This window comes from Sorex araneus, chromosome 1 (assembly GCF_027595985.1).
Source record: "Sorex araneus isolate mSorAra2 chromosome 1, mSorAra2.pri, whole genome shotgun sequence".
NCBI lineage: Eukaryota > Metazoa > Chordata > Mammalia > Eulipotyphla > Soricidae > Sorex > Sorex araneus.
The window spans coordinates 226448171-226476117 of record NC_073302.1 but is presented as its reverse complement, the minus strand read 5'-3'; the positions used below and the strand labels follow the sequence as shown (position 1 = coordinate 226476117).

The following is a 27947-nucleotide window of genomic DNA, read 5'->3' as shown; positions in this document are numbered from 1 at the left end:
ATGTTTCTGTTTTATATCTCCACCCATTTTCATCTTGTAACATTTTTATTAAGTTCAACCATTTCTCTCATTTGAGATATAACAATGATCACAAATTGGCTTTTGTCGATCTATTTTCTGATAGTTCTATTTGCTATATGTTCTGAAAAGCAATACGAAGTAAATTTTTTTGTGCCTGCTGAGGGGGCTGGTATGGGTGGTAGGTAGAAAACTGGGGACATTGGTGGAGGGAAGGCCACACTGGTAGTGTTAGAACATTGTACACCTGAATAACTGCATCATAAATAACTTTGTAAATCCTGGTGTTTAAGTAAAATTTTTTAATAAAACTAAATTGCTCTAATTTTACATATTTCACTATTCGATGTGTAGTATTTTTTTCTTATCAAATTCTGGAACCTTCTTTTTAAACTTTTTTATTGAATCGTCTTTAATTACAAAGTTACGGAGATTTTATGACTAAGTTTTGGCGTATATTGTTCCAACAATAATCCTTCACCAGTGTCCGCTACCCTCCACTAATATCTTTTGTTTCCCTCCAGACCCTCAGCCTGCCTCTGTGGCAGACACTCTTCCCCTCCCTCATTGTATTAATGTTCCATTCCCTAATTTATCCCCCCATCCTAATCCCAGTGGCAAGCATCCTATTGAAGACAGCTCTGCTCTTCATTTCTATTACCCTTGGGCATTTGATATATCCCACATTTGAGAGAGATTATTCTGGGTTTGTGCCACTGACTAACTTCACTCAGCATGATACTCTCCATAGATATCTGTGTAGAAGCAAATCGAAGACTTCATTTTTTTCTTAATGCCAAGTAGTATTCCATTGTGCATACATACTATAGTTTCTTTGTATAATCCTTTGTTCTTGGGCATTGGGTTGTTTCCATATACTTTGCTATTGTGAATAGTGCTGTATTGAACATAGGAGTCAGTATGTCTTTCCTACATTGCACTCTTGGTCCTTGGGATATATTCCCAGGCCTGGTATGGGTGAGTCATATGGACAATTTCTAGGTTTTTGAGAAATATCCATATTGTCTTCCCAAAAAGGCTGAACCCTGTTAACATTCCCACCAGAGTCCCTCCTGAGTCCCCACATCTCTCCAAAAATGGTTGTCATTGTTGTTCATTTTGATGAATGTTAGTCTTTCTGGTGTGAGGTGATATCTCATTGTTAAGTTCATCCATTTCTATTGTTCTTCATCTCAGTTGAATAAAGTTCTTCACAGTAGTTACTTACTTGTATTTCTACAATATCTGCTCTGAGTTCTTCCTTTCATTATTGATGCTAATTATTAAGGTTGGGTTTTTTTTTCCTTTTTAAGCCTTACCAAGAATTGTAAATCTTGTTTATCCTTAAAAAAAACAACAACAGTTTTTCACACTAGAGCCTAAAGACTTGTTTCAATAACTGGGCTTACTAGAAGCAGAGGAGGCTGGGCTCAGGAGGTGGCTGAGAGGGACCCTGAAACAATGGCTGGGGGCGGGCCGGGACACTCTGGGGAGGGCATGGTGTTGGGGCTGTTGTATGCCCTATCATGAACAATAGTGTAATCGCAGTGATTCCAATATATTTTTAAATCAAACTGGCTTCATTAGTCTTCTGTATTCTTATTAATTTCTACTTCATTATATTCTGATTTTAACAATTTTTTTCTTTTACTGGCTTCAGTTTTCATTTCTTCTATTTCTGTTTCCTTAAAGTGTGAAGTTAAGTTGTTTATTTAGAAGTTCTTTTATTTCCTGGTGGGAGGCTGTATTGATAAGTTCTTCCCTCTCTTTTTTTAAATTTAATTTTATTTTGTTCTACTTGGGGTCATACCTAGCAACACTCAGGGTTTACTCCTGTCTCTGCCTTCAGGAATTACTCCTGGTAGTACTTGGGGAACCACATGGGATGCCAGGTATACAACCCTGGTTGGCCACATGTATGGCAAACACCCCACTTGCTGTACCCTTGTTCTGCTCTTGAACTTCCTCTTAATAAAGCCTTTACTGTGACGCATATGTTCTAGTAGAGGATTGAATGGAGCAGAAGAAGAAAGACCAGTATTGGATGAGTTGTATTAAACATAAAAAAGTAAAACTGACCAGAAAAAAGTTAAAATGTACTAGTGGACATTAACAACAGGCTGAGGTTACCAAAGGGAAGAGGTGAAGCTGGTCAGGTTGGAAAATGGGGATAAATAGGTTCAAATTAAAAAATGAATGTTATCTTTCTTGTGTTTTATTTGTTAACTTAAAAGAGAAAGAAGTTTAAACGGTGGTGTGTCTTCAACAATCATGTTTATGGCCCACTCCTGCTGTGTGATTGGGTGGTCTGGAGCCACTTCCCTCACCCCAGACATCCGATGGCAATGGAAAAAAGAAGGAGGAAACAGGGGCCAGACTTGTTGGTGATTAATCGCCATTTATTCCAATCTAGTCTTCCTCTGGAAGTGATAGCACAGTGGGTAGGGCATTTTCCTTGCACGCTGCCAACCCAGGTTTGATTCCTCTGTCCCTCTTGGAGATCCCGGCAAGCTACTGAGAGTATCCCACCTACATGGCAGAGCCTGGCAAATTACCTGTGGCATATTTGATATGTCAAAAACAGTAACAAGACTCACAATGGAGGCGTTACTGGTGCCCACTTGAGCAAATCAATGAACAACAGGACAACAGTGCTACAGTGCTACAGTCTTCCTCTGGCTCCTTCCATTCTCACTCACTGCTGGCATTCCTCCTCTCCTACTTTCCCTGTGCTAGTCTCTGTCTCATATTCCTATCTCTCTCACCCCATCTCACAGCCTAGATATAGAGAACAATCATCAAGGGTTGGGGTAGCCAATACACATAAGTGAAATAGCACAATCAACATAAGTAAAGCCCTTCTTTCCAGGGAAGCTCTTCTAAGACAAAGATTTCATCCTGTTAGGAGATCCGCTCAAAGATCTAAGGACATACTTCTCCTTTCCTTTGTCCATAAATAATCATCTTAAATTTACTTCTCAGTAATCTTTCTAGTCATTTTGAATGGATGCAGTAAGAGACTATTAAGCTTATAAGGTGGCTCTCCTGGGAACATCTCACTATATATCCCAGACTACAGTCTTCAGGCCTGAGTAGTCTTTGCTAATCCCTGCAGGGTCCTTGTCCAGTCACTTCTCTTTGGTCATGATGGAACTTGTCCATGACCATGCTCTTAACTTATTATAAGTTTTATGGTGCTTGGCCTGTCCCTTGGCCAGGGTAACTCACAACTTGTCCTGGGTCCATCCAAGTTCCTTCGTTGAGACCCTGTTTTGGGGGTGTTGGGAACTAAGGTAAACTGAGGCTTAAGTGAGTAAATATGACAGAGGTCCAGGAGTAAACATTATTCATAATCAATTATCTTTGGGGTTACAAAAGCATAACATTAATGGTCTTCCTGTGTCTATACAAAAAGGATATTGCTCTAAAGTAAACTGCAAAGGACATAAAGCAAAGAGAAAAGCAATATTTCACTTACAAATACAAAACCCAGAGATCTCTGAAGAATCTGACTTTACAAGTCACAGGTTCTGATTAGGGGAGATAAATGATTAACAGATAGCTAGCAGAAGCAGAGCACAAAGAAGAAGTTAAAGATGAATACCGAGGAAATGAGAGTGCTTTGGGACCATTGGGATGGGTGTTTCTCAGTGAACTTAAGCTCCTTGCTTTTACTCAATAACCCTAGACCAATGTTATCCAATAATGGGGGGTATGGGAGAAATAAATCCTAGTTGCAGTTGACATACGCATTTAAATGAGTCAATGGGAGCTTTTGAGGTACAAATTAATGAAATACGAATATGTTGGTAACTCTCTCAAAATTATTAATTGAGAGCTTCAGTTTAATTTTCAACAGGCATCCCCTTGGCTTTAATGTGTATTGTGAGGGATATGTATGCCAAAACTATAAGACATCCATTTTCTTAGTAAACTTAACTTTCCAGGTAAGAACATATCTTAACTGGATAGGTCTTCTGTGAATAAATCTGATTGTAGCAAACAGCAAGGATACTTGTAGATCTGTGTGCTGTGATCTAGGGTGATTACTCCGTTATACTTTAAGGTTGGAAAGATTTGAAGCCTCAGAAGAAATCATGAAATACAAAATGATGAATACTCAAGAGTACCAATGAGATAACCTGAATAAGTTCTCAGACAGTCCGTATAGGCTCTCTGTACTGCAAGATAATTAGTATTCCCAGTTTCTATCAAACATTTGCTAAATGAAGTAATGATTTGATAGACTGAATCTATAACTCACCCTTAGAATCTATAGCTCACACGGAACCTGTATAGGATAGTGATTCCTGCCCATAAGACAGAAAAACAAGAGTGAAGAAACAAAAAGCCATATTTTCCCCTAATGATCCATATTTTGTTTCTGAGGTAAGAGGTAAGGATCTCTTCCAAGGAACATAACAGAGAAAAGCAACTTAGCATTGTTTATTTTCTTGATTAACTTACGCAGCTAAAATGGGTCATTGATAAATGCTGATTCATAAATCTTACACTTCTTAGTATACTCATTAGTTGGAGATTGGAGAGATAGTACAGTAGGTAAGACATTTGCCTTGCATGCCAGCAGGTCCTGGTTAAAATCCCCTGCATCACATATGGCTCCTGATCCCCTGCACAGAGCCAGGGATAAGCCCTAAGCATTACTAGGTGTCACCCCAAAACCAAAACCGAACAAACAGAATCCTTGGTTGATATCAATTTAAACCATCTGAGCACAAGAATTAGATTATTTGGGGAAATATTTTAAAATATGCAAAAACTCATTTGTGGAATATAAAGTAACAGAATGGGAGACTAACACCCAAGAATAGTAGAGATAAGTACCAAGAGGAGTACTCCACAGCTTGGAAGCTGACCTCACATGCTAGGTGAAGAAGCAGCTCTGATAGAGAAGGGATCACCAAGCAAAGGGTGCTAGGTGGGCCCACTAGGGATAGGAGATATGGGCTGAAAATAGACTATAGACTGAACATGATGCCTACTTAATACCTCTGTAGCAAACCACAATATCCAAAAAGAGAGTGCAAACAAATGGGAATGTTCTGCCACAGAGGCAGGATGGGGTGAAGGGGACAGGGTGGGGGTGGTGGGAGGGATGCTGGGACCTTGGTGGTAGAAAATAGGCACTGGCAGAGGGCTGGGTACTCGATCATTGTATGACTGAAACGTAAGCATGAAAACCTGTAAGTCTGTAACTTTGTCTCACGGTGATTCACTAATAAAAATAAATAAATAAAGAAATAAAGAAATATGCAAAAGTAAACTTTTAAAGACTTCCCCCATATATTTATTCAGTATAATTAGCATACATTTGAAAAGAATTAATGGTAATAATAGAGACTTAGGTTTAGAGCTGTTAAAGGTTTAGTTATACAGCCAGAGAAATAATACAGTGGGTTAGGTACTTGCCTTGCATGCGACCCACCTGGGTTCAATTCTTGGTACAACATAGGGTTCCCTGAGTCCCACCAGGAGCAATCCCTAAAAGCAGAGCCAGAAGTAAGCCCTAAACATCAAATGGCCAAAAAGAAGAAGAAAAGAGTTTAGTTATGAAATAAAAAATATTGTAGGTAGCAATTCTAAATGTTTATAATTTGATGTTACGTGTCACAAAATGTGTCAAAATAGAGAACTTGGCACTTTTTATAGTAAATACCTTATAATAAATTGTTTTAATTAATTTTTCAGGTCCTAAAATGGTAGAAGTCCAGAGTCAACAATTTCAGATTAACTCCAAAGATGGCAAGGCCCTGTTTACTGTTGATGAAAAGGAAGTGGTAGTTGGTACTGATAAACTTCGAGTAACTGGTAAGTAGTACTTTCTTAAGAAAGGTAATATTCCATGAAATATATGCTTGTGAGGGCAAATTTAACTTCTGGCACTTTCACTCTAGAATCTGTGAAGCAGATAAGATAAAGCAAATTGAATTTGTAATTTTTCTTATTGCATTTTTTTCATCTAATTCTTTCTTTGTGTAGAGTAAAATTCTCCTCATGAATTTTAGCCCACTCTTTTCTCTCGCCATATTGTTATCCTTTATCTGTATTCAATCAATATAACGTAGCAATTTACCATAAACTCACTTATCATCTGTGTGATATTTAAATATCTGGTTTTTATGTGACTTTTGCAGAAGAATAGTGTTCCAAGTTTTATTCCTGTATTCAAATACTTAGATTGTGTATTTTTCTGTTAAATTAATTTTTCCTTTGAAGTATTTTACATAATTTTATGGAACTCATTTTTTTTTTTTTTGGCTTTTGGGTCTCACCCGGGGATGCTCAGGTCTGACTCCTGGCTCTGCACTCAGGAATCACTCCTGGTGGCGCCCGGGGGACCATATGGGACGCTGGGAATCGAACCTGGGTTGGCCTCGTGCAAGGCAAACACTGTACTATCGCTCCAGCCCCAGGAAGTCATTTTTAAGACAAAGAAAGTTGTGGCCCAAAAAATGTTCAGAGCATGCTCAAAGCATGCTCAAAATGTATTTTCCAGGCCTGCAAAAGAGTAAAAGACATAAAAGGGCAGGAACTGATTAAATTAATCACAGGACTTTTCTGTTTTCCCTAAATCTATTAACAACCTTATTGTTTCACACGTGGTAATCAAACCTTAGAAATAAAAAAACAAAAGTCATATTCCCTAATCTATGAAGTTAACTTGACTTTAAATACATTTTCATGTGACATATAGCCTCAGTAAACCAATTTACAAAAAACATATCTATGTTGCAGCATATTCAAGGGAGTAAAGTCCTTAATTTTCTTAATGAACTAAATGGAACCAGATAAATTAAAATAAATTGGTTATTGTATTATAATGAAATGGCCAGGTTGTTCCATTTTCTTGGCCATCAGGAATCCACTACAGTGTAGTATAGAGAACATGGTCTTTGTAGATCTAAATTCTATTCCTATCTCAATCATAAGACCCCACATTTTTTTGACTCCACATTTCTTAATCTCATTTGGCTGTTTCCTTTTTAAAGTTGATTATCATGTCTACTGTGACCACATGGCTGAATTAAATATATAAACATATGTAAAAGACAGCAAGAATCTTGGTAGAGTATAAATATGAGCAAATATTTTATCATTTTGGGTTTTGAGGTACCCAGGGATGGTACCACATTGATGGTACCCAGAGATCACTCCTGGCTTTATACTCAGAAATAATTCCTGGCAGGCTCGAGGTACCAACTCAGATCAGCCATGTGCAAGGCAAGCACCCTATATGCTGTACTATTTCTCTGGCCCCAGGATAAGTAAATGTTTATTACCTGACTGCATGTATCAGAATCACCTGGAGGGACTGTTAAAATATGTATTTATGGGCTTCATCCTCTGAGCTTCTGATTTGTAGTTTAATGTAGTCTTCACTTCCACTTGCATGGGCAGTAGTGTTTCATCTCTGAAGATGTGTTTAGATTCAGTGTCATGGAAGTTTTGCTTATGTTTTCCTCCATGTACCTTATGGATTAAACTAAGTAACTTCTGTACCTAAAAAAAAAAAGTGGTGACCAAGACACAAAGACAGCCCATAGAATGGGAAAAATTATTTACTCAATACTTGTAGGATAAGGGTATATATGTATATGTATGTACATATGTATGTATGTGTATGTATGCATATATATGTGTGTATCTATATATATGTATATATATATATTTGTATATAAATAATATATATCAGGCACTGGTAGAACTTTACAAGAAAAAAACTAACCCCATCAAAAAATGGGGAGAAGAAAAGAAAAGGAACTTCCTCAACAAAGAAGTTCAAATGGTCAAAAGACACATGAAAAAATGCTCTACATCACTAATCATCAGGGAGGTGCAAATCAAAACAACAATGAGATATCATCTCACACGACAGAGAATGGCACACATCAAAAGTAATAAAAGGAACCAGTGCTGGAACAGACGTGGAGAGTAAGGGACTCTCCTTCATTACTGGTGAGAATGCCAAATAGTCCCGCTTTTTTGGAAAACAATATAGGCATTTCTCAAAAAAAAACTAGAAATTGATCTCTCATTTGATCCAGCAACATCACTTCTGGGAATATACCCTGGGGTCCAAAAACACACAGCAGAAATGCCATCTGTATTTCTGTGTTCACTGCAGCACTATTCACAATAGCCAGAATCTGGAAACAATCCAAGTACCTTAGAGCAGAGGACGGATAGAGAAACTATGGTACATCTATACAATGGAATATTATGAAACTGTTAGGAAAGATGAAGTCATGTAATTTGCTTTTAAATGGGTGGACATGGAGAATATCATGCTGAGTGAAATGAGTCAGAAGGAGAAGGATAGATGTAGACTTACTGCACCCATTTGTGGAACATAAAAAAATGGTATGAGACTAATATCCAAGGCCAGGGAAAACAGGGGCCAGGAGGTCTGGTCAGTGGTTGGAATTTTGCCACTAGTGTGTAGGTAGTAAAGAGTAGTTCGGATAGCAAAGTGACCAGTATGACAATAATAGAAAGGACCACTCTGGACAAGAACTGAGTGTTTGAGGTAGGTAAAGGGATATACATGATATCTTTCAGTATCTGTATTGCGAGCCATAATGCCCAAAAGAACAGAGAGAGAAAAGGAGAGAGAGAGAGAAATAGAGAGAGAGAAAAACAACTGCCATAGAGGCAGGTGGAGCGGGTGAGGGGAACTAGAGAGAAACTTTGGACATTGGTGGTGGGAAATGTGCACTGGGACAGTGTTGGGACATTGTATGACAGAAACACAATTACAAACAGCTTTGTGTATCTCATTGTGATTCAATTTTAAAATTAAATTAAAAACATTTAAAAACTGAATTGCTGATTCAGTGGGTCTGGAATGTAATGTGAATATTTGTGTTTTCTACACATTTTCGGATGCCACTGTGCCTGGAAGCAGATATTTAGTTCCATTCTGTGCTATACTGCCTTGGTGAAAATTAGATAATAAGCAATAAATTTGAGTATCAAAGCACATACAAATCTATTGCAAAATTTCATTGCAATTCTTGCAAAAATTGCAAGTTTGTAGAAGTTAAAAGTGATGTTGAAATATGAGGATCACAGACAAAGATAATTAAAAGATGACCTGGAAACTCAAACTTATTAGTAACTACAGAAGGAAAAAATGAACAAAGATGATGCACTGACAGATACTTCAGAACTCTGTAATTCTATTATCACAGGCCTAAATTAACCTCCTCCTGGGGGAGACTGCAATGCTCTTGATTTGATAAATTGTTGAATATCAACTGTTGAATATCATATATGCCACGAAGCTGGGAAGAAATCCAAGCAATATTCCAAGTGACTTTTGCTCTTTTAGTTTCCCTCATCCCTAAACATGGGTGAAAGCTGTGAGATAACAAGATATTTCTTCTTCTGATTATCTTTATATGGCACAAGGAGATAAGTCTGGGTGGGCCTAACCCATCCTGCAGACTATCAACAGACTATCTCTGGCTGCTGTAGAGAAACCCAGAGAAATGTCCTGTGAAAGAAGTTTGTGCTGTTCAGTTGCTACATGAAGATGGAGAGAAATATGTGACAGAAAATGAGGGGACTTCTAAAAGCATAGGGAGACCCTTGGCTGACAGCAAATGGGGCCTCAGTCCCCAAACTGTAAAAAATTGTGTTCTTCCAATAACTGTACTGAACTTGAAAATACATTGATAACCCAGAATTATCCAGAAAAGAGCAATGCCTGGCTGAAACCTTAATTTGAGCCTATGTGACCCTGAGTGAAATTTGGCCAAGCTCCCTAGGAGAACTTTCACCTGCAAAATGGTATACAGAAGAGTGGATGTGGTTTTACACAGCTAGGTTTGTCATAGTCTGTAGGACATATAAAGAAAACTAATAAATCTGCATGTAATTATTATTGTATTGGGGGATTTGTGCTGGAAAAAACTTGATTCATTTATTTTTTATGATTTTATATAGTTTTATAATTTTTAATAAATGTTAAGTATGAAACCATAAGAAATTTTGATAAACTTTAATTTCAAGATATTTTTATCCAAATTTCTCTTTAGGGGCCAGACAATAAAGAGTAATTACATGTGACCAACCTGGGTTCCATACCCAGCATTCCATATGGTCCCCTAAGACATTCAGGAGTAACTCCTGAGAGCAGAGCCAGGAATAACCCAAAGCAAAAAAAAAAAAAATTCTTCATTGTATACTATAAAAGTCTGATTCCTTTCAAAACAAAAGTTGAAATAGAAAAAACAAAAATAAACAATATTGTATCAAACTAAACCATGTACCAATAGGGAAAGAAATTTGCGTCAAAATCAAGACACCTGGGACCAGAAAATAGTATAACGGTTAGGACACAGGCATAACTTGCCCATCCCAGCTTCTTTTCTCAGAACCCAGAACCATATGGTCCCACAAGCACCACTAGATGTGACCATGGATATGTGCAGTTTTTCCAGGATGGACTAGGTAATCCCTAGCACATTGCACAAGCAACATTGCATCTTACCACACTTGCATTAAATAGCCACCCATTTGTCTAAGAATTACCTATAGGATATCTGGACCTTTTGAGTTCTGCTTACGAATAAGATTTCCACCATTGAGGAATGAATATGACAAAGGTAATTTAAAGAATACTTAAAGAAAGTTGGAAGTGGTAGCTACATGATTCTTATATAGTACCATAAGCTTCAACACATACTCTGAGATCTCCAAGCATTTTATGATGCAGCTCTATGCAAGCTGATAACTTCTTGTTTTGGCTCTAAACTTAGGAATTACCCCAGGCGATATCTGGAAGCCATAGGGGATTCCAGGGGTCAAACCTTAGGTTGGCCACCTGCAAATCAAGCACCCTACTCACTGTACTATTACTCCAGTCCCACAGTTGATAATTTGACCTATCCAAGTTAATAGTTTTTCAGTGAAAGGAACAAAAGATCTAAACAAAAGGCCCAAGAAATAGACATAACTTAAACTAGGGCATACATATCTCACATGAGAAGTGAGGTAGGATAACTCCAGTTTGATTAATGTAGTGACCTAGTAATATATTTCACTTCAGCTCTTCTTCTTTATAAGCATGTTGACATTCCCCTTTATGTTGTGAAATCGTTGGGTCAATCCTAAGCATCCCATTCTTGTGCAATAACTTCTAGATTTCTATTAGAGGAAGTGGACTTGGATGAACTGACTTTATTTTCTTTTGGGGTCACACCCAGCGATGCACAGGGGTCACTCCTGGCTCTTCACTCTGTACTCAGGAATTACCCCTGGTGGTGCTCAGGGGAGTATATGGGATGCTGGGAATAGAACCTGGGTCAGCTGTATGCAAGGCAAACGCCCTACCCACTGTGCTATCGCTCCAGCCCCTGAACTGACTTTTTAAATTTATACTTATAACCTAAATTATACTCAAATTAGATTGCTTGAAGTTCTCATGTAATTGGCATCTAGCCAAAATTTATTAACACACTCTAGTAGACTTTGACTTTAATTAGGAACTTCAGATACACCTATTTTTTATAAACTGCTCTATTTGACCTAAAGCCATATTATCTTATGAGTTTTGTTGTTTAAACTTAATTTGAGCCTGAAACAAGCTTGGTATAAGGAAGACACAAAGGAACCAAGTTAATAAGGATATGTATGGTCATTCCAATGATAAGTATTTGTCTTAAATGCAATATGAGATATTAAATTTTTTAGAAAGGTATTAAATTATTTTGAGTAGGGTACTCCCTGACCTGACATTTTAAGATAAATAGTCATTACAAGCAAGAACATATTGTTTGAAGAAGACTGTAAACATTATTAATAGGTAAGTGGATATTAATTGTAGTATAAACAATAATGCTGATATTGTTTGGGTAGTGATGGTTACTGGAGCTGGAGAGATAGTACAGCAAATATGGTGCTTGACTTGCAAGTGGCCAACCAGGTTCTAGCCCCAGCACCTAATATGGTTCCCCAAGCACTGCTAGGAGAAATAATCTTGAGTCCAGAGTCATAAGTAACCCCTGAGCATTACCAGGTGTGATGTAAAAAAAAAAAAGTGATAGTTACAGAAGGAAGTTGATGACTCCAAATTAAGAATTTAATCATAGATACTGGCCAGCAGATTATGATAGTATTACTTTAAGGCTAAATAGCAATGATACAATCATGATTATATGATCTGGGCATCCACATTTGGTTATTACAGTTTATCTTATTTAAGGATAATACATGTTGCTTTAATAGATTTTATGTCTTCCTTTGAGTATATTACCATTATGCATGCCACTGTAATACTGCTAACTCATAGGAGTTAAGTAATTGACATGCATTTTAAACTAATTATGTAATTACATTTTGTTGTAAAATAGTGCCTTTGGGACTCTTAAAATAATTTCAGCTCTTCTGGGATGAAAAAAATGAAGCTGTTTTAAAAAAACAGTTGTTCATATAATTGCATACAGTACTAGTTTGGCTTTATAAAATCTGTATGTTTATAGAGAATTAAATATGTTGACAATTTTTTCACAGTTGCCTATCATTTTATTCATATAAAAGAGATAAAGTAATTGCACAACTTTATGGCCTACATGTCATCTGTTTCTATCATCCTGATTATAAAAAGAAAGGGATCCTTCTTTTTGAACAATTGGTAGAATTCACCCGAGGTTCCTCATAACAATGCATTATTCTTGTTTCAAATAATACTATATAAACCAGAGACAATTCTACACAGAGTGTAAAACTATATGTAGCGTACATCTTTTTTCTTAATATTGATGGATTTTTTAAACTTTATTTTACATTGTTCTAATCAAGAGAAGTGCAGTGGAAATAAAAGGATGAAAGGAATGATTTTTTCATACCAATTACTCTGTTGAATTACTTTTATACTCTACATCAAACACAAAATGTTGTTTATGCTTCAGTACAAACCAGTCATTGCACTACAAAATTTTATTGGCACAGCTTAGTGTGCAACTTCCCTCTAGTGCTGACTATAGACTTATTTTATGTCGTGGTTATCATTATCAGGTAGCATTTTAAGATGAGTTCTGGTGTAACATGTATGATCATCTGGTTCTAATCTGAATGCATTTTGCTTGAAATATAATTTCAAGAAACATTAACCTTCACTTGTGGGCTTCTTATTTATTTCAGTTTATTATAGTTTTGTGTTACTCATGCTACAAAATCTGATTTGAAATTTTGAGATTTTATTTTGTACTGACTAAAATCTCTTAGGGGCCAGAACTATAGTACAGCGGGTAGGGTGTTTGCCTTACACACAGCCAAGTCCCCTAATTCCTGGCATCCCACATGGTCTGCCAAACACTGCCAGGAGTAATTCCTGAGTGCAGAGCCAGGAGTAACCCCTGAATATTGCTGGGTATGACCCAAAAAGAAAAAAATTAAAATTAAATCTCTTATGTCATAAATGATTACTTCTTGAATGAGGGTTCAGTGTATTTCCAAATTATGTCTTCTTCCAAGAAAACTTATGAAGCAGTACCTATAACCACAAAGCTGTGGGAGTTTGTAATGCTGTGTAGAAAATGTGAGGATGTTGTGAACATTAGTAAGGGCTGCTGGAAACACCTTTGGCTTATGCTAATGATTTCTCAACCTAGTATCTGTAGTTTTCACCCAGGCCATGTCTTTCAGTGGCAAATATCAAAATGAGTCCAACTGCAGACTAGAAAGTGTTTATTAAACTGCCTTTGCTGTTTCCTCATAAGGCAAATCTTCCCAGTGTGGGAAAACTCTTGAGCATTTTTTGGAACCAAGCAAGAGAAACAAAATTTTTTCCACTAGAGCTTCTGTTTTCAGCCTGGGGTGGAGCCAAGGGAAGGGTTGGACCTAAAAGACAAGGAGAGGTGCAATGAGCATGCTCATAAAGCAAGGGGGCTCTTGTTAATCAAGGAGAGCAAGTGTATAGACAATGTAGAGCTATATAAAGCCACCTGTATGTCCACAGACTTAGGGGGACTACTCTGAATAAGCTAGCATGGGTCCTTTCTACACGGGGGTCTTTGTTTTCCTAGTGAACTGGCTTACTGCTTTATTCTATACACTGTTCACATTTTACAACCCCTGGATTAATGTTCTTAAAAAAATCTATGCCATAGCCTCTATCACTGTCACTGTCATCCCATTCATTGTTCATCAATTTGCTTGAGTAGGCACCAGTAATGTCTCCATTGTGAGATTTGTTGTTACTGTTTTTGGCATATCAAATATGCCACGGGTAACTTGTATCTTCACAAATGTCTATATGAAGAGTTAGACCAACTGCCCTTTGCTTCTCTGCTGCTTTGAAGTCATTCTTCCCTGCAGATGATTACCAAGTTTATCAAGCTGAGCCGCAATTTACTACTGGCATGTTGCTTTCTGTCCTGTAGAATTTGTTGTTATATTCCAGAATCTAGCTATAGACGGATTTTAATTCAGAGCACAGCCATTCCACTGAGCTCTGTAACTACTCTGGGACAGTAAATAAGCCAGTCTGCTTATCAATTTTCTTGTCAGTCAAGTGGGGAAACAGCCTTATCTGCTACGTCAGTTTCTGTGCATTAAGGAAGACTAATATATCTCATGAGCATGCCACTCTCACACTTTTATTTCTGTCCCACAATAGACACAGTGTCTTATGAATAATTATATTTTCTAAGAAATAGATGGGACATACTGCTTCCTAGAAACTGCAAAGTCAATTTCACAAAAATATTTAGAATATTTTTTTTTTATTTTTGAAAGGGTTTTTTATTTTTTACCAATTCTTCCATATAATGATATACTTGGGGATTCTCAAAGCTTCTGGAAGTCCATATTTCATTTGACAACAACACTTATAACAAATTGATTTTTTGAATTACAATTCTTTTTTTTTATAATTTATTTATTTTTAATTAGAGAATCACCGTGAGGGTACAGTTACAGATTTATACACTTCGCGGCTGGCCTCACGTCCCGGGGAAAGGGCAACTCAGAGAAGCGATCACCAACTACATTGTAGTTGAAGGCCATGTGGGGGAAGGTAGTTGCGGGCTGAATGAGGGCTAGAGACTGAGCACAGAGGCCACTCAACACCTTTATTGCAAACCACAAGAGCTAATTAGAGAGAGAGAACAGAAGGGAATGCCCTGCCACAGTGGCAGGGTGGGGTGGGGGGGAGATGGGATTGGGGAGGGTGGGAGGGACGCTGGGTTTACGGGTGGTGGAGAATATTTAGAATATTTTTATTTTTTATAAATGTCCTGAAGTAACTTTAACAGCTAATGATTAGAGAGAGACATCTTGGCATGCTAGTGGTGGTTATGGTATAGAAGTACTTTAATTTATAAAGTAATAATATTGGTACTCTTGTGATAATAATCATAATTTTCAAAATAAGAAAATTAAGTGCAACCTATGCGATTATTGGGGAAAAAAGAAGCAAATGGCACAAGATGCCATTTTATTAATAAAATATAGAAAATTATTCAAATTATCATCTAATATATTTTAAATAGAGACTGCAAATTTTTCAATTCAGGAGCCAATATTGTTCTCAAGCATGTAATTGCTTTAAAAATTATACTTTGACTTCTTTGGAAAGTACGGAAGCAGATGTCTTTTCCCTCTAGAACTCTGTATAATTCAGCAACAAATATCAAACTCTATTCAGAAGAGATATTTGTGCTCCTACATTCATTGTAGGACTGGAGTGATAGCACAGAGGGGAGGGCATCTGCCTTACACGCGGCTGACCCAGGTTCAATTCCTCCGTCCCTCTCGGAGGGCCTGGCAAGCTACCCAGAGTATCCCACCCATACAGCAGAGCCTGGCAAGCTACCCGTGGCATATTCAATATGCCAAAAACAGTAACAACAAGTCTCACGATGGAGACATTACTGGTGCCTGCTTGAGCAAATCGATAAACAATGGGACGACAGTGCAGTGTAGTGCTACATTCATTGCAGAGTACATTTATTCACAATAGCTAAATCCTGGAAACAACCTAAGTGTTCAAGAACGGATGATTGGTTAAAGACGCTATGGTATGTGCACAATTATAAATATGAATACTGCTTGGCTATAAAATGAAAACATGCAACTTGATGATGATAATTTGATGGATGCAATTTGATGGATCTGGAGAATTTTGTGTTGAGTGAAGATAGTCAGAAGAAAGACACAGAACGATCTTTCTAATGCAGGTTATTAAGAAACAGTAAGGGAATAACTAATGCCTAAATGCAACAGAACCCAAGAACTTGTCTACAAAGCTAAGCTTACCATGGTGAGGGTGGTGATTAGGGGGTGGGGGTGCGATCCATGAGACAGTGGACACTCCGGTGGAGGTTATGGTGTTGAAATGTTGAAAAAAACCTGCCATTTACAGTGCTGAAAATCGTGGTGGTGACTAAAAATTTAAAACAAAATATGTTTATGCTTTCATTTACATTTTTTGTATCATTTACTTTTTGCCTCTTTGCTTTCTTTCAGGGCCTGAGGGAGCTCTTTTTGAACATTCAGTGGAGACACCTCTAATCAGAGCAGACCCATTTCAGGATCTGAGGTGAGCACTTCGTTCAAACTTACAAATGTTTTTTTCTTCATTTGTTATCCTTATTCTATAAATGACTTTCCATTTCTAATAATCACTGCTCTCTGTCCCAAAGGGGATAGTCATCCTTACTCTTCACTCTCACATTGAGTCCCTGCCTTTTCATTGTCCCAGACCTCCCATAGTTTCTTTTTACCTCTTGCTCAATCCTTTAAAATACACCATTTACTCAGAAGTTCACTTGCTAAAGGCTTATAATTTATGTATTTCACAAATGCAATATTTCCCTGAAAAGTATCAGCTTAAATCTGAAAGTTTTCTCAAAGCATTTATATATTAATGTTTAATTGTCCATCTCTATTCCAACTGCAAAAAAGAAAAATCTTTGTGCTTTTTTGTAGAAGACCACAATACCTAGTGTGAGTTTAAAACTTGGAAAAAGCATTCTTAAAAATGTCAATTTACATTATTACATTTCTAAAATAAGTGCACAGTTAGCAACCCAAAAAGAGCATTATAAAACTAAATGCATGATAAGCCCATATTTGAAATAAAATTGGAAGTCTTTTCAGTATCCCTTTTTTGGGGGGGAGGAGGCCACACCTGGATTTCTGCACTCAGGTACTCTTCCTGACAGCACTTGAAAGACTATATGGGATAATAGGGATTAACCTAGGTCAGCTGCATGCATCCTACCCACTGTATTATTGCTCCAGACCCCTGTAATCCTTTTCTAAACTATAATAAATACAACATAAAATTTACCATCTTAATCATTACATGTGCAGTTAAAACTTTAAGTATATTCACATTGCTTTTGCAACCATCAGAACTGTTAATCTTCAGAATTTGTTTTTCTTTGCAAAATTGGAGATCTGTACAAATTAAACAACAATTCTACAATCCCCTCTCCCCAATACCCGGCAATTCCCTGGAATTTCTATATTTTATATATATATATAATCCACGTACTTTCATAGATAAATTCATTCATTATACAGGGTGTTGTGTGCCTGTATGTTCTTCACTTTACCACTAGAATGCTAACTGCTGTTTGCTGCTCTGTTGCAAAATATTGTCATCCCATTGCTCATGGATTTGTTCGAGTGGGCACCAGTAATGTCTCTCATTGAGAGACTTATTGTGACTGCTTTTGGCATATCCAATATGCATGGGTAGCTTGCCAGGCTCTGCTGTGCGGGGTTCCAAAATAATATATTTATATTTTATAACAAAACCAGATGATATTTTAAAAACATAATTTAAAGTCTAAGATACCTCTTAAAACCACACTTAGAATTTGGACTTGAAATATATGTAGAATAATTAGCATGCTATAAAATGGGTATAGAAGGGACCTTCGTCAATATAGTCAAAGCCATCTACCACAAACCTATGGCAAGCATCATCCTCAATGGGGAAAAACTAAGATCCTTCCCTCTGAGAACAGGGACGAGACAAGGATGCCCGCTCTCTCCACTTCTGTACAATATAGTACTGGAAGTACTTGCAATAGCGACTAGGTAAGAAAAAAATATTAAGGGCATTCAGGTAGGAAAGGAAGAAATCAAGCTCTCACTATTCGCTGATGATATGATATTATACTTAGAAAACCCTAAAACCTCTACCAAGAAACTCCTAGAAATAATAGACTCGTATAGTAAAGTTGCAGGCTATAAAATCAATACCCAAAAGTCCATGGCTTTCTTATATGCAAATAATGAGAGAGAAGAAAGCAACACGATAAAAGCAATCCCGTTCACAATTGTGCCTCAAAAAATCAAGTACCTCGGAATCAGCTTAACTAAGGAAGTAAAGGACTTCTATAATGAAAACTACAAAATGCTACTTCAGGAAATAAAAGAAGACACGAGGAAATGGAAAGATATCCCCTGCTCATGGATTGGAAGAATTAATATTGTCAAAATGGCAATTCTCCCCAAAGCATTGTACAAATTCAATGCGATCCCTATAGGGATACCCTTGTCATTCTTCAAAGAAATGTAGCAAGTGCTCCTGAAATTCATATGGAACAATAAGGCCCCACGAATAGCTAAAACAATTCTTGGGAAAAAGAAAATGGGAGGAATCAACCTCCCCAACTTCCAACTCTACTACAAAGTGGTAGTCATTAAAACAGCTTGGTACTGAAACAAAGGCAGAAAGGCAGACCAATGGAACAGTCCCAAATATATGACCATCTAATCTTTGATAAGGGAGCAAGAAATGTGAAGTGTAGCAAGAAAAGCATGCTTAACAAATTGTGCTGGCAAAACTGGACAGCTCCATGCAAAAAAAATGGGCTTAGAACTCCACCTATCACCATGTACAAAAGTCAGATCAAAATGGATTAAAGACCTCAACATCAGACCAGAATCCCTAAGGTACATTGAAGACAAGGTCGGCAAAACCCTCCATGACATTGAAGCCACTGGTATCTTCAAAGCTGACACACCACTGGCCAAGCAAGTGAAAACAGAGATAAATAAATGGGACTATCTCAAACTAAGAAACTTCTGCACCTCAAGAGAAACAGTGACCAAAGTACAAAGACAGTCTACAGAATGGGAAAGGATATTTATGCAGTACCCATCGATAAAGGGTTGATATCAAGGATATACAATGCACTGGTTGAACTCCACAAGAAGAAAACTGCCAACCCGATCAAAAAAACGGGGTGAACAGAAACTTTCCCAAAGAAGAAATCCGAATGGCTGAAAGGCACATGAGAAAATGTTCAACATCACTAATCATCAGGGAGATGCAGATCAAAACAACAATGAGATATCATCTTACACCACAGAGACTGGCCCACATCCCAAAAAACAAAAACAAGTGGTGTTGGCGTGGGTGTGGGGAGAAAGGGAGTCTTCTTCACTGCTGGTGGGAATGCCGACTGGTTCTGCCCTTTTGGAAAACAATATGGACGATTCTCGAAAAATTAGAAATTGAGCTTCCATTTGACCCAGCAATACCACTCCTGGGAATATATCCCGGAGAGGCAAAAAGGTATAGTCGAGATGACATCTACATTTCTATGTTCATTGCCGCACTGTTTACAATAGCCAGAATCTGGAAACAACCAGAGTGCCCCAAAACAGACGACTGGTTAAAGAAACTCTGGTACATATACACAATGGAATGCTATGTAGCTGTGAGAAAACATGAAGTCATGAAATTTGCATATAAATGGATCAATATGGAAAGTATCATGTTGAGTGAAATGAGTCAGAAAGATAGAGACAGACATAGAAAGATTGTACTCATATAATATAACTGAGAAGTACAAGTTTGCAGTGATGCAATCTCTGGCAGATATTTCTCTGGACTTATTTACTAAAATACTAAAATACAGAAACCCAAAACTGTGAGGCCGCTATTGCGGTCACTTGACCTTATATCTATTCATTCTCAGCAATGGAAAACAAATTATCAAGCGCTTCCTTTTCAGCAGGTCCAACTTTAGGGGGAAGAAACTCCAAATAATAATAGTGAGTTTTGGGGGCTGGAGCAATAGCACAGCGGGTAGGGCGTTTGCCTTGCACGCGGCCAACCCGGGTTCTAATCCCAGCATCCAATATAGTCCCCTGAGCATCGCCAGGGGTAATTCCTGAGTGGAGTGCCAGGAGTAACCTCTGTGTGTCACCAGGTGTGACCCAAAAACAAAACAAAACAAAAATAGTGAGTTTTGTTGAAATATTGAATGTAATCAAAGTAAAGTGAAAGGAAAGTGAAATTTATCAGTTACACAGGCGGCGGGGGCTAGGGGTGTGGGGGGGCTAGGAGTGAGGGGGGCGGGGTGGAGCTATACTGTGATTCTTGGTGGTGGAATATGTGCACTGGTGAAGGGATGGGTGTTCGAGCATTGTATAACTGAGACTTAAACCTGAAAACTTTGTAACTTTCCACATGGAATCTCAATAAAAATTTTTTTTAAAAATTAGCATGCTATAATAAATTGTGTATGATAATTTACATAGAACATAATTGATGTGTAATAATAGGGGGAATGTATATTAAGAACTCCAAAAAGTTATCAAACAGCAACTTTTGAGATTTTTCTTAATGTAAGAGTACTGCTATTTGTCAGTCACTGATTGAGCTGAAATGTACTCCACATTACATTTTTTAATGTTTAAATTTTATTTTCATAAAGTTGTTAGCAGTAATTGTTTACATTCAACATTTCAACACTAATTCCACCACCATTAAACATTCCCACCGCTGTTAGTTTGAATTTTACCACCACCACTCAAGCCTGCCCCACAGGCAGCTGCTAAATAATTTATTTTGTATTGCTTGTTATGAATAGTATGAGGTATCATGCGGCCGCATAAACAGCTGCTCACTCCTGGAATTCTGGAATATTTTAAATATTTGGGGTCCGGAGGCATTTCTGCAGCCTGCTGCTCTCTTCTGACATTCAAAAAGTTGGGACCAAATTTTCCAAGAAATTAAACTGCCAAAAGTTAGGTGTGTGGGATTCATGTCCACAAACCACCTCTGGCTCAGTTATGTATGTGGGTATAGTTAGGTATAAAAGCTCATTTACTAACCTTGCTTCAAAGACCTATAAATAAATCTCAAAAGAGATCAAAAGGAGACAATTTAGACAATTTAAGTGTATTAACAGCCATGATTTAGACACTCACAAATGAATTTGAATGAAGTTTATCACATAATTTTCACTCAATTTAAATGCATATTTGTCATTGAGTACTTCTCTCATCCCTCCATTTTCTCCCCTGTTTTCCATCTCATCTGTTTTCCCTCTCATCTGTCTTTAAGCATTTCTTTTTTTTTAATTTATTTTTTATTTTTTAATTAGTGAATCACCATGCGGGTACAGGGACACAGCTAAAGCCGTGTTAAGGGGAAAATTTATAGCTCTGCAAGCATTCCTCAGGAAGAAAGAAAGGGCCTACATAGATAGCTTGACTTCACGGCTCAAGATCTTAGAAGAGGACCAGAAAAAGGAACCCAAACCAGACGGAAGGAAAGAAATAATAAAAATTAGATAAAAAATTAACGACATGGAAACTCAGAAAACAATTCAAAAGGTCAATGAAACCAAGAGCTGGTTCTTTGAGAAAATAAACAAGATTGATAAACCGCTAACAAGACTCACAAAGAGAGAGAGAGAACCCTAATGAACTGAAAAGGGGGACATCACAACAGAAACCAATGAGATTCAAAAGATCATTAGAGACTACTTTGAAGGTCTGTATGCCACGAAACAAGAGAACCTAGAAGAAATGAATGAATTCCTTGATTCCTATAATCTCCCAAGACTGAACCAAGAAGACCTGGAATACTTGAATAGACCCATTAATATCAAGAAAATTGAAACTGTAATCAAAAATCTCCCCCAAAACAAAAGCCCAGGTCCAGAAGGATTCACTGGCGAATTCTTCCAAACATTTAAAGAGGACCTGCTGCCAGTTCTCCCCAAGCTTTTCCAGGAAATTGAAAAAACAGGGGCTGGAGTGATAGCACAGCGGGTAGGGCGTTTGCCTTGCACGCGGCCGACCCGGGTTCGATTCCCAGCATCCCATATGGTCCCCTGAGCACCGCCAGGGGTAATTCCTGAGTGCAGAGCCAGGAGTGACCCTTGTGCATCGCTAGGTGTGACCCAAAAAGCAAAAAAAAAAAAAAAAAACAGGAACTCTTCCAAACAGTTTCTATGAGGCACATATCTCCCTAATACCAAAAGCAAACAAAGACACCACTAACAAAGAAAATTATAGACCAATATCCCTGATGAACATCCTCAACAAAATATTATCAAATAGAATCCAACAACTTACCAAAAAGATCATACACCATGACCAAGTGGAATTCATCCCGGGGATGCAAGGATGGTTTAACATTCGGAAATAAATCAACATAATCCATCATATCAACAAAAATAAAGATAAAAAAACATATGATCATATCAATAGATGCAGAGAAAGCATTTGACATGATCCAACATCCGTTCACGATGAAAACTCTCACCAAAATGGGTTTTGGAGGAACTTTCCTCAAGATAGTCAAAGCCATCTACCACAAACCCATGGCAAGCATTATCCTCAATGGGGAAAAACTAAGGGCCTTTCCTCTAAGATCAGGGACAAGACAAGGATGCACACTCTCACCACTTCTATTCAACATAGTACTGGAAGAACTTGCAATAGCTGTTAGGCAAAAAAAAAGACATCAAGGGCATCGAGAAAGGAAAGGAAGAAATCAAACTCTCACTATTCGCAGACTATATGATAATATATCTAGAGAAGCCTAAAACCTCTACTAAGAAACTCTTAGAAACAATAGACTTGTACAGTAAAGTCGCAGGCTATAAAATCAATACCCAAAAATCCATGGGCTTCCTATATGCAAACAATGAGTCAAAGGAAAGGGACATGTAAAAAGCAATCCCATTCACAATCGTGCCCCAGAAAATCAAGTACCTCGGAATCAGCTTAACCAAGGAAGTAAAGTATCTCTACAAAGTAAACTATAAAATGCTACCCCATGTCTTTAAGCATTTCAGTCAAATCAGCATTTCAAATTGTTGAAGTAGGCTGGAGTAACTGAAAAAAACTTTTTTTTTTACTTTTAATTTTTGGTACTGTGCTTTACAATTTTAAATAGTGCCAATGATAGGGTTTCAGGAATACAGATTTCCAAGCCACAATCCCCGCCGTAGTGTCTCTTGCCTTCCACCACTGTCTCCGGGCCCCCTCCCTCTCTCCTGTGTTGTCCCTACCTCGCATCACACTGCTTTGATAAGATCAGAACTGAAGAATGTTTTGAGTGACTATGATATGCCATCTGGTGTATTTTCAGCATTTCTGGGGAATAAGAGTTTTTTCAGTCCTTTATATTTCTGATTCTGTTTCTATGCTTGATTATACAAGTGCACATCCTGGCAAATTTTATAAACACAAAGCCAACTCTGACCAGCCTGAAGACTGGTCATAAATTCATCAATTCATCCTGTCCAATTGCTTCAGTGTTTCACCAAAAGAAATCATTGCACCTGCCAAAAATCTTTCTAAATAAAGATATATACAAGGCTGGAGTGATAGCCCAGCAGGTAGGGCATTTGCCTTGTGTGCAGCTGAGCCATGTTCGATATGCAGCATCTCACATGATTCCCTGAACACTGCCAGGAAGGATCAGTGAGTGCAGAATCAGGAGTAACCCCTGAGCATCACCAAGTGTGCTCCTGTCATCCCACAAAAAAATAAATAAATAAATAAATAAAAAGACACAAACTCAAGAGCCAGGTTTATATGTTATTTCATGATCATGTACCAAGTACATATGTTGCCCTTAAATCTTTTCCCCAAGCAACTTTGTTGGGGAAAAAAGGCACCATGTAAAAAACATTTTAGATGTTATTATCAGGAAGCAGGTGGTGGGAGGGAACCTGGAAACATTCTGTATCACTGTCATCCCATTGCTCATCGATTTACTTGAGCGGGCACCAGTAACGTCTCCATCATGAGACTTGTTACTGTTTTTGGCATATCGAATACACCACGGGTAGCTTGCCAGGCTCTGCCATGCGGGCGGGATACTCTCGGTAGCTTGCCGGGCTCTCTGAGAGGAATGGAGGAATTGAACCTGGTTGGGCAGCATGCAAGGCAAACGCCCTAGCTGCTGTGCTATCGCTCGAGCCCATTTTATATTATAAAATAAATAATTTAAGAAAAAATAAACTATTACACTTAAATTAAAAGGAGACAGACATATGTGGATAATCTCCCCAACATTCTTCAGGAAGCTTTCATGGACAATGGCAATGGTGCTTTTCTTTTCTGCTTAACAGCCTTTTCCATTTCTGTCCTTTCCTGGTATCTTCTTTCAAACAAAGCCATATTGTCCTCTTCCGGTCTCCTTAAGGAAGAAACTTGACTACTTGTACCTGCTTTTTGTGTTTCTGGAGAACTAGAGGATGCATGAAATGCTTTTAGAAATGGATGGTCCATTGATGTAGCTGGAGAGTCTAAAAATTCCATTGTAGGGACACCAATTCCGCTGTCATCCAATCGCATATAGCCAATGAGCTGAATGAGCTGCCAATGAGCTGAAGCCAGTTAATCCTGCCACTGCTGCATAAGGAACATCCTGCCCCACTGGTTTGCCCTGGGCCAGTCTTTCTTGCTTAGTTTCCACTACTGGAAACTAAGTGCTACTGGCACTAAGGTTGGAGATTTCATTTATTTATATATTTATTTATTTATTTATTTATTTGCTTATTGGGTCACACCTGGCAATGCACAGGGGTTACTCCTGGCTCTGCACTCAGGAATCACCCCTGGCGGTGCTCAGGGGACCATATGGGATGCTGGGAATCGAACCCGAGTCGCCCGCTTGCAAGGCAAACGCCCTACCCTCTGTGCTATTGCTCCAGCCCCAGAGTTTTTTTGGTTTTTTTTGTAAGGTTGGAGATTTTAAAGGACATGAATTTCATAGACTCTCACTGATGAAAGTGTTTATTAATTATGTGTTATCTTTTAATTTACCAGTGGAAAAATTAACAAATATTAGCATTCAAAAATAAGGATACAGTATTTATTATTGCTTGAATTTTTTTTTTTTTGCTTTTTGGGTCACACCCAGCGCTTCTCAGGGGTTACTCCTGGCTTTGCACTCAGGAATTACTCCTGGCGGTGCTTGGGGGACCATATGGGATGCCGGGGATCGAACCCGGGTCGGCCGCGTGCAACGCAAACGCCCTACCCGCTGTGCTATCGCTCAGGCCCCTGCTTGAATTTTCTATGCCAAGTCATGTATCAAGGGATTTCTGGGATATAATTTTTTAACCAACTTTTTCTTTACCTTATTTTAATTTCAGATTGGAATCCCCCACACGGAGTCTAAGCATGGATGCCCCAAAGGGTGTTCATATAAAAGCTCATGCTGGGAAAATTGAGGCCCTTTCTCAAATGGATATTATATTTCACAGTAGCGATGGAATGGTGAGTTGAATAAATCAAGGTCCCATGTATATCCTAGCAACAAGCATGAGTATCATATCTATGGAGATCTCCATATACTAAATTTATGGTAGTTTTGTAAAGAAACATGAAAGGTATAATGTAGTCAGTGAAAAAGGAGAGCAAGCAAATAATATATCATTGGAAGAACTAAAAATAAATAATTATGTATTGACTCAGGGAACTTTGACATTTGTGCAGTCAAATTTTACATCATTTTTTGCTTTAGAAAACCATCATGTCCTTTTGATAGAACTTATGGAGATAATAAGTTAACTCATTTCATTGAGGGATCCAATTTCCCTGAAAATCCAATTTCCAAGGTCAATAGCAGTAAGTGGCCATTACCATCATTTATTGCCTTGAGTTCTGTGCTTGCATGCACTAAATTATTTTTATGTGAAAAATAAGAGCTTAAAAATGTCAACTAAGTAAGGATAAAATATGAAACTTGGAATCAGGAAATGTCACTAATAAAAAGCTTAAGTCACAATGAGGCAGTGAAGGACATGCAATGATTGTTAGAGTACTATAGTAATTAGTTAATTACCTATTGGATTCAGGAAAAATTATGGACCTCTCTGGACCTGTCTTTATGGTTGTCAAATAGGAAAAACAATCATTGTTTAACAGCATTAAAGCATTATGTAAAATGGGGGTTGAGATTATGAAATTGTATTAACTTGATAATAAATGAAAGATGCAGTTGAGTCAAGTGAAGACCGTGAGAGGCAGCTCCAAAGCAACTGGCAAGAAGCATATAAAATTCACAAATGGAGTCTCATTATGTATAAATTAGTCGAGATATTAAAGTCAGATCAATATCAAAATTGCAAATCAAGGGACTAGAGAGATGGTATCATGGGTAAGGTACTTGCCTTGCATGCAGCTAACCAAGTTTTATTCGCAGAACCCCATATGGTCCCCTGAGCCTGGTCAGGAGTGATCCCTAAGCACAGAGCCAGGAGTCAGACCTGAGTACAGCGGGGGGGAGGGGGGGGCAATACAAAACAAGACCAAAAAAAGTAAGTTAAGAGTTTGGGGATTTCAGACTTCATTACTAAGTTTGAATGTCACTACATAACTTACAATGTAAGACCTTGAAAACATTTTACTGGTTTCAATTGTGAGCTAATTATTACTTGTTGCCATGAATTGTCATTTTCACAAGAAACACACAGCTTGGCCCATCATTAAAATTGATATGCCAAATACTAGAAGCCAGATGAAAGAGAAGATGTGTCTGGCAACACACAAAATATTTTCTAAAAATATAAATGAAGACAGCAAGGAAGCAGAATATTAATTCAAACAAAAGTCACTAACATTTATTGCAGAATAGAAAAACATAAAATTATTCACTTTTTAAGACTGATCAATTTACAACAAGAGAGAAAAAGACAACAAATTCGGGGAAAGCAAAATATACTGTAAAAAAGTAATTTCCCAAAATATTAGACAAAACCTTAATCAGGAGTAACCTCTGAGCACGGCTAGGTGTGGCTTCAAAACCTGGAAGAAAAAAAAAGCACCCATTGGGGGTTCCTTTTACTTTGACAATGCTCCGGAGCACAAGGCAAACTCTGTATGTGATGCAAAACATTGTAGCTACAGAATCAGGAGCATCACCCAAGCAAGACTCTGGACTGCACATATCAGCTCTCAAAAGACTGGATTTTGTTGGAGCCAGAGTGATAATACAAGAGATAGGGTGCTTGCTGTGGCCAACCAGGGCTCAATCCCAAGCACACCTTAGGGTGCCCTGAGCCCTGCAAGGAGTCATCCTTGGGTGCAGAACCTAGAGTAAGCCCTTTGCACCACCAAGTGTGACCCAAACCACTACCTACCTCTCCCACCCTGACTCCACCCCCATAAAAGACTGAAGTTTGTTGATGGGAGCTATGTAAAATAATGACTTTACCTTTGTTGGCTAGGAGGAAGGTTTGACCAACCAAATCACAACAAAGTTTAATTCCTTCTAAAAAGCAGCCCTTGGTTGACTTAGGTGTGGCCGTTTGGTAATTATTTTCTGGGGTCAAAGAGATAGTACAGCAAGAAATGTATTTGCCTTGCAGCAGCTGACCTAGGTTTGATCCTTGGCACTGCATATGATCCCCTAAGCACAAACAAAACAACAACATCAAAGATGATTAATTTAGGTTATCAAAATATTTCCTGATCTCAATCAACATATATTGGTTTGTGTTTCAGTTTAACTATAAAGGACAAAACAGAACCTAATCTAATGGTCATGGACAGAGAGGTAGTACAGCAAGTAGGATGCTTGCCTTGTATTCAACTGTCCTGATTTCAATCCCAAGCAGCACTCAGGGTCCTCCGAGTAGAGATCCAGAAGTAAGTCCTGAGTATGCCAGGTGTGGCCCCCA

The 27947-nt window shown here is 38.0% G+C and overlaps 1 protein-coding gene and 1 pseudogene across 5 annotated transcripts in view; one reads left to right on the top strand and one right to left on the bottom strand.

Annotated features, from left to right (window-relative positions):
• Nucleotides 1-27947, top strand: part of SGCG (sarcoglycan gamma) — a 117013-nt gene that overhangs the window by 85192 nt on the left and 3874 nt on the right. For all 5 annotated transcript variants that reach the window (XM_055122638.1, XM_055122460.1, XM_055122404.1 and 2 more), the window contains 3 exons: nucleotides 5728-5847; nucleotides 16513-16585; nucleotides 25419-25542. In XM_055122638.1, the coding sequence (XP_054978613.1) occupies nucleotides 5728-5847; nucleotides 16513-16585; nucleotides 25419-25542 (317 nt within the window). The remainder of the gene's footprint in view (nucleotides 1-5727; nucleotides 5848-16512; nucleotides 16586-25418; nucleotides 25543-27947) is intronic.
• On the bottom strand, nucleotides 24337-25114 carry LOC105942801 (protein FAM221A-like; annotated as a pseudogene).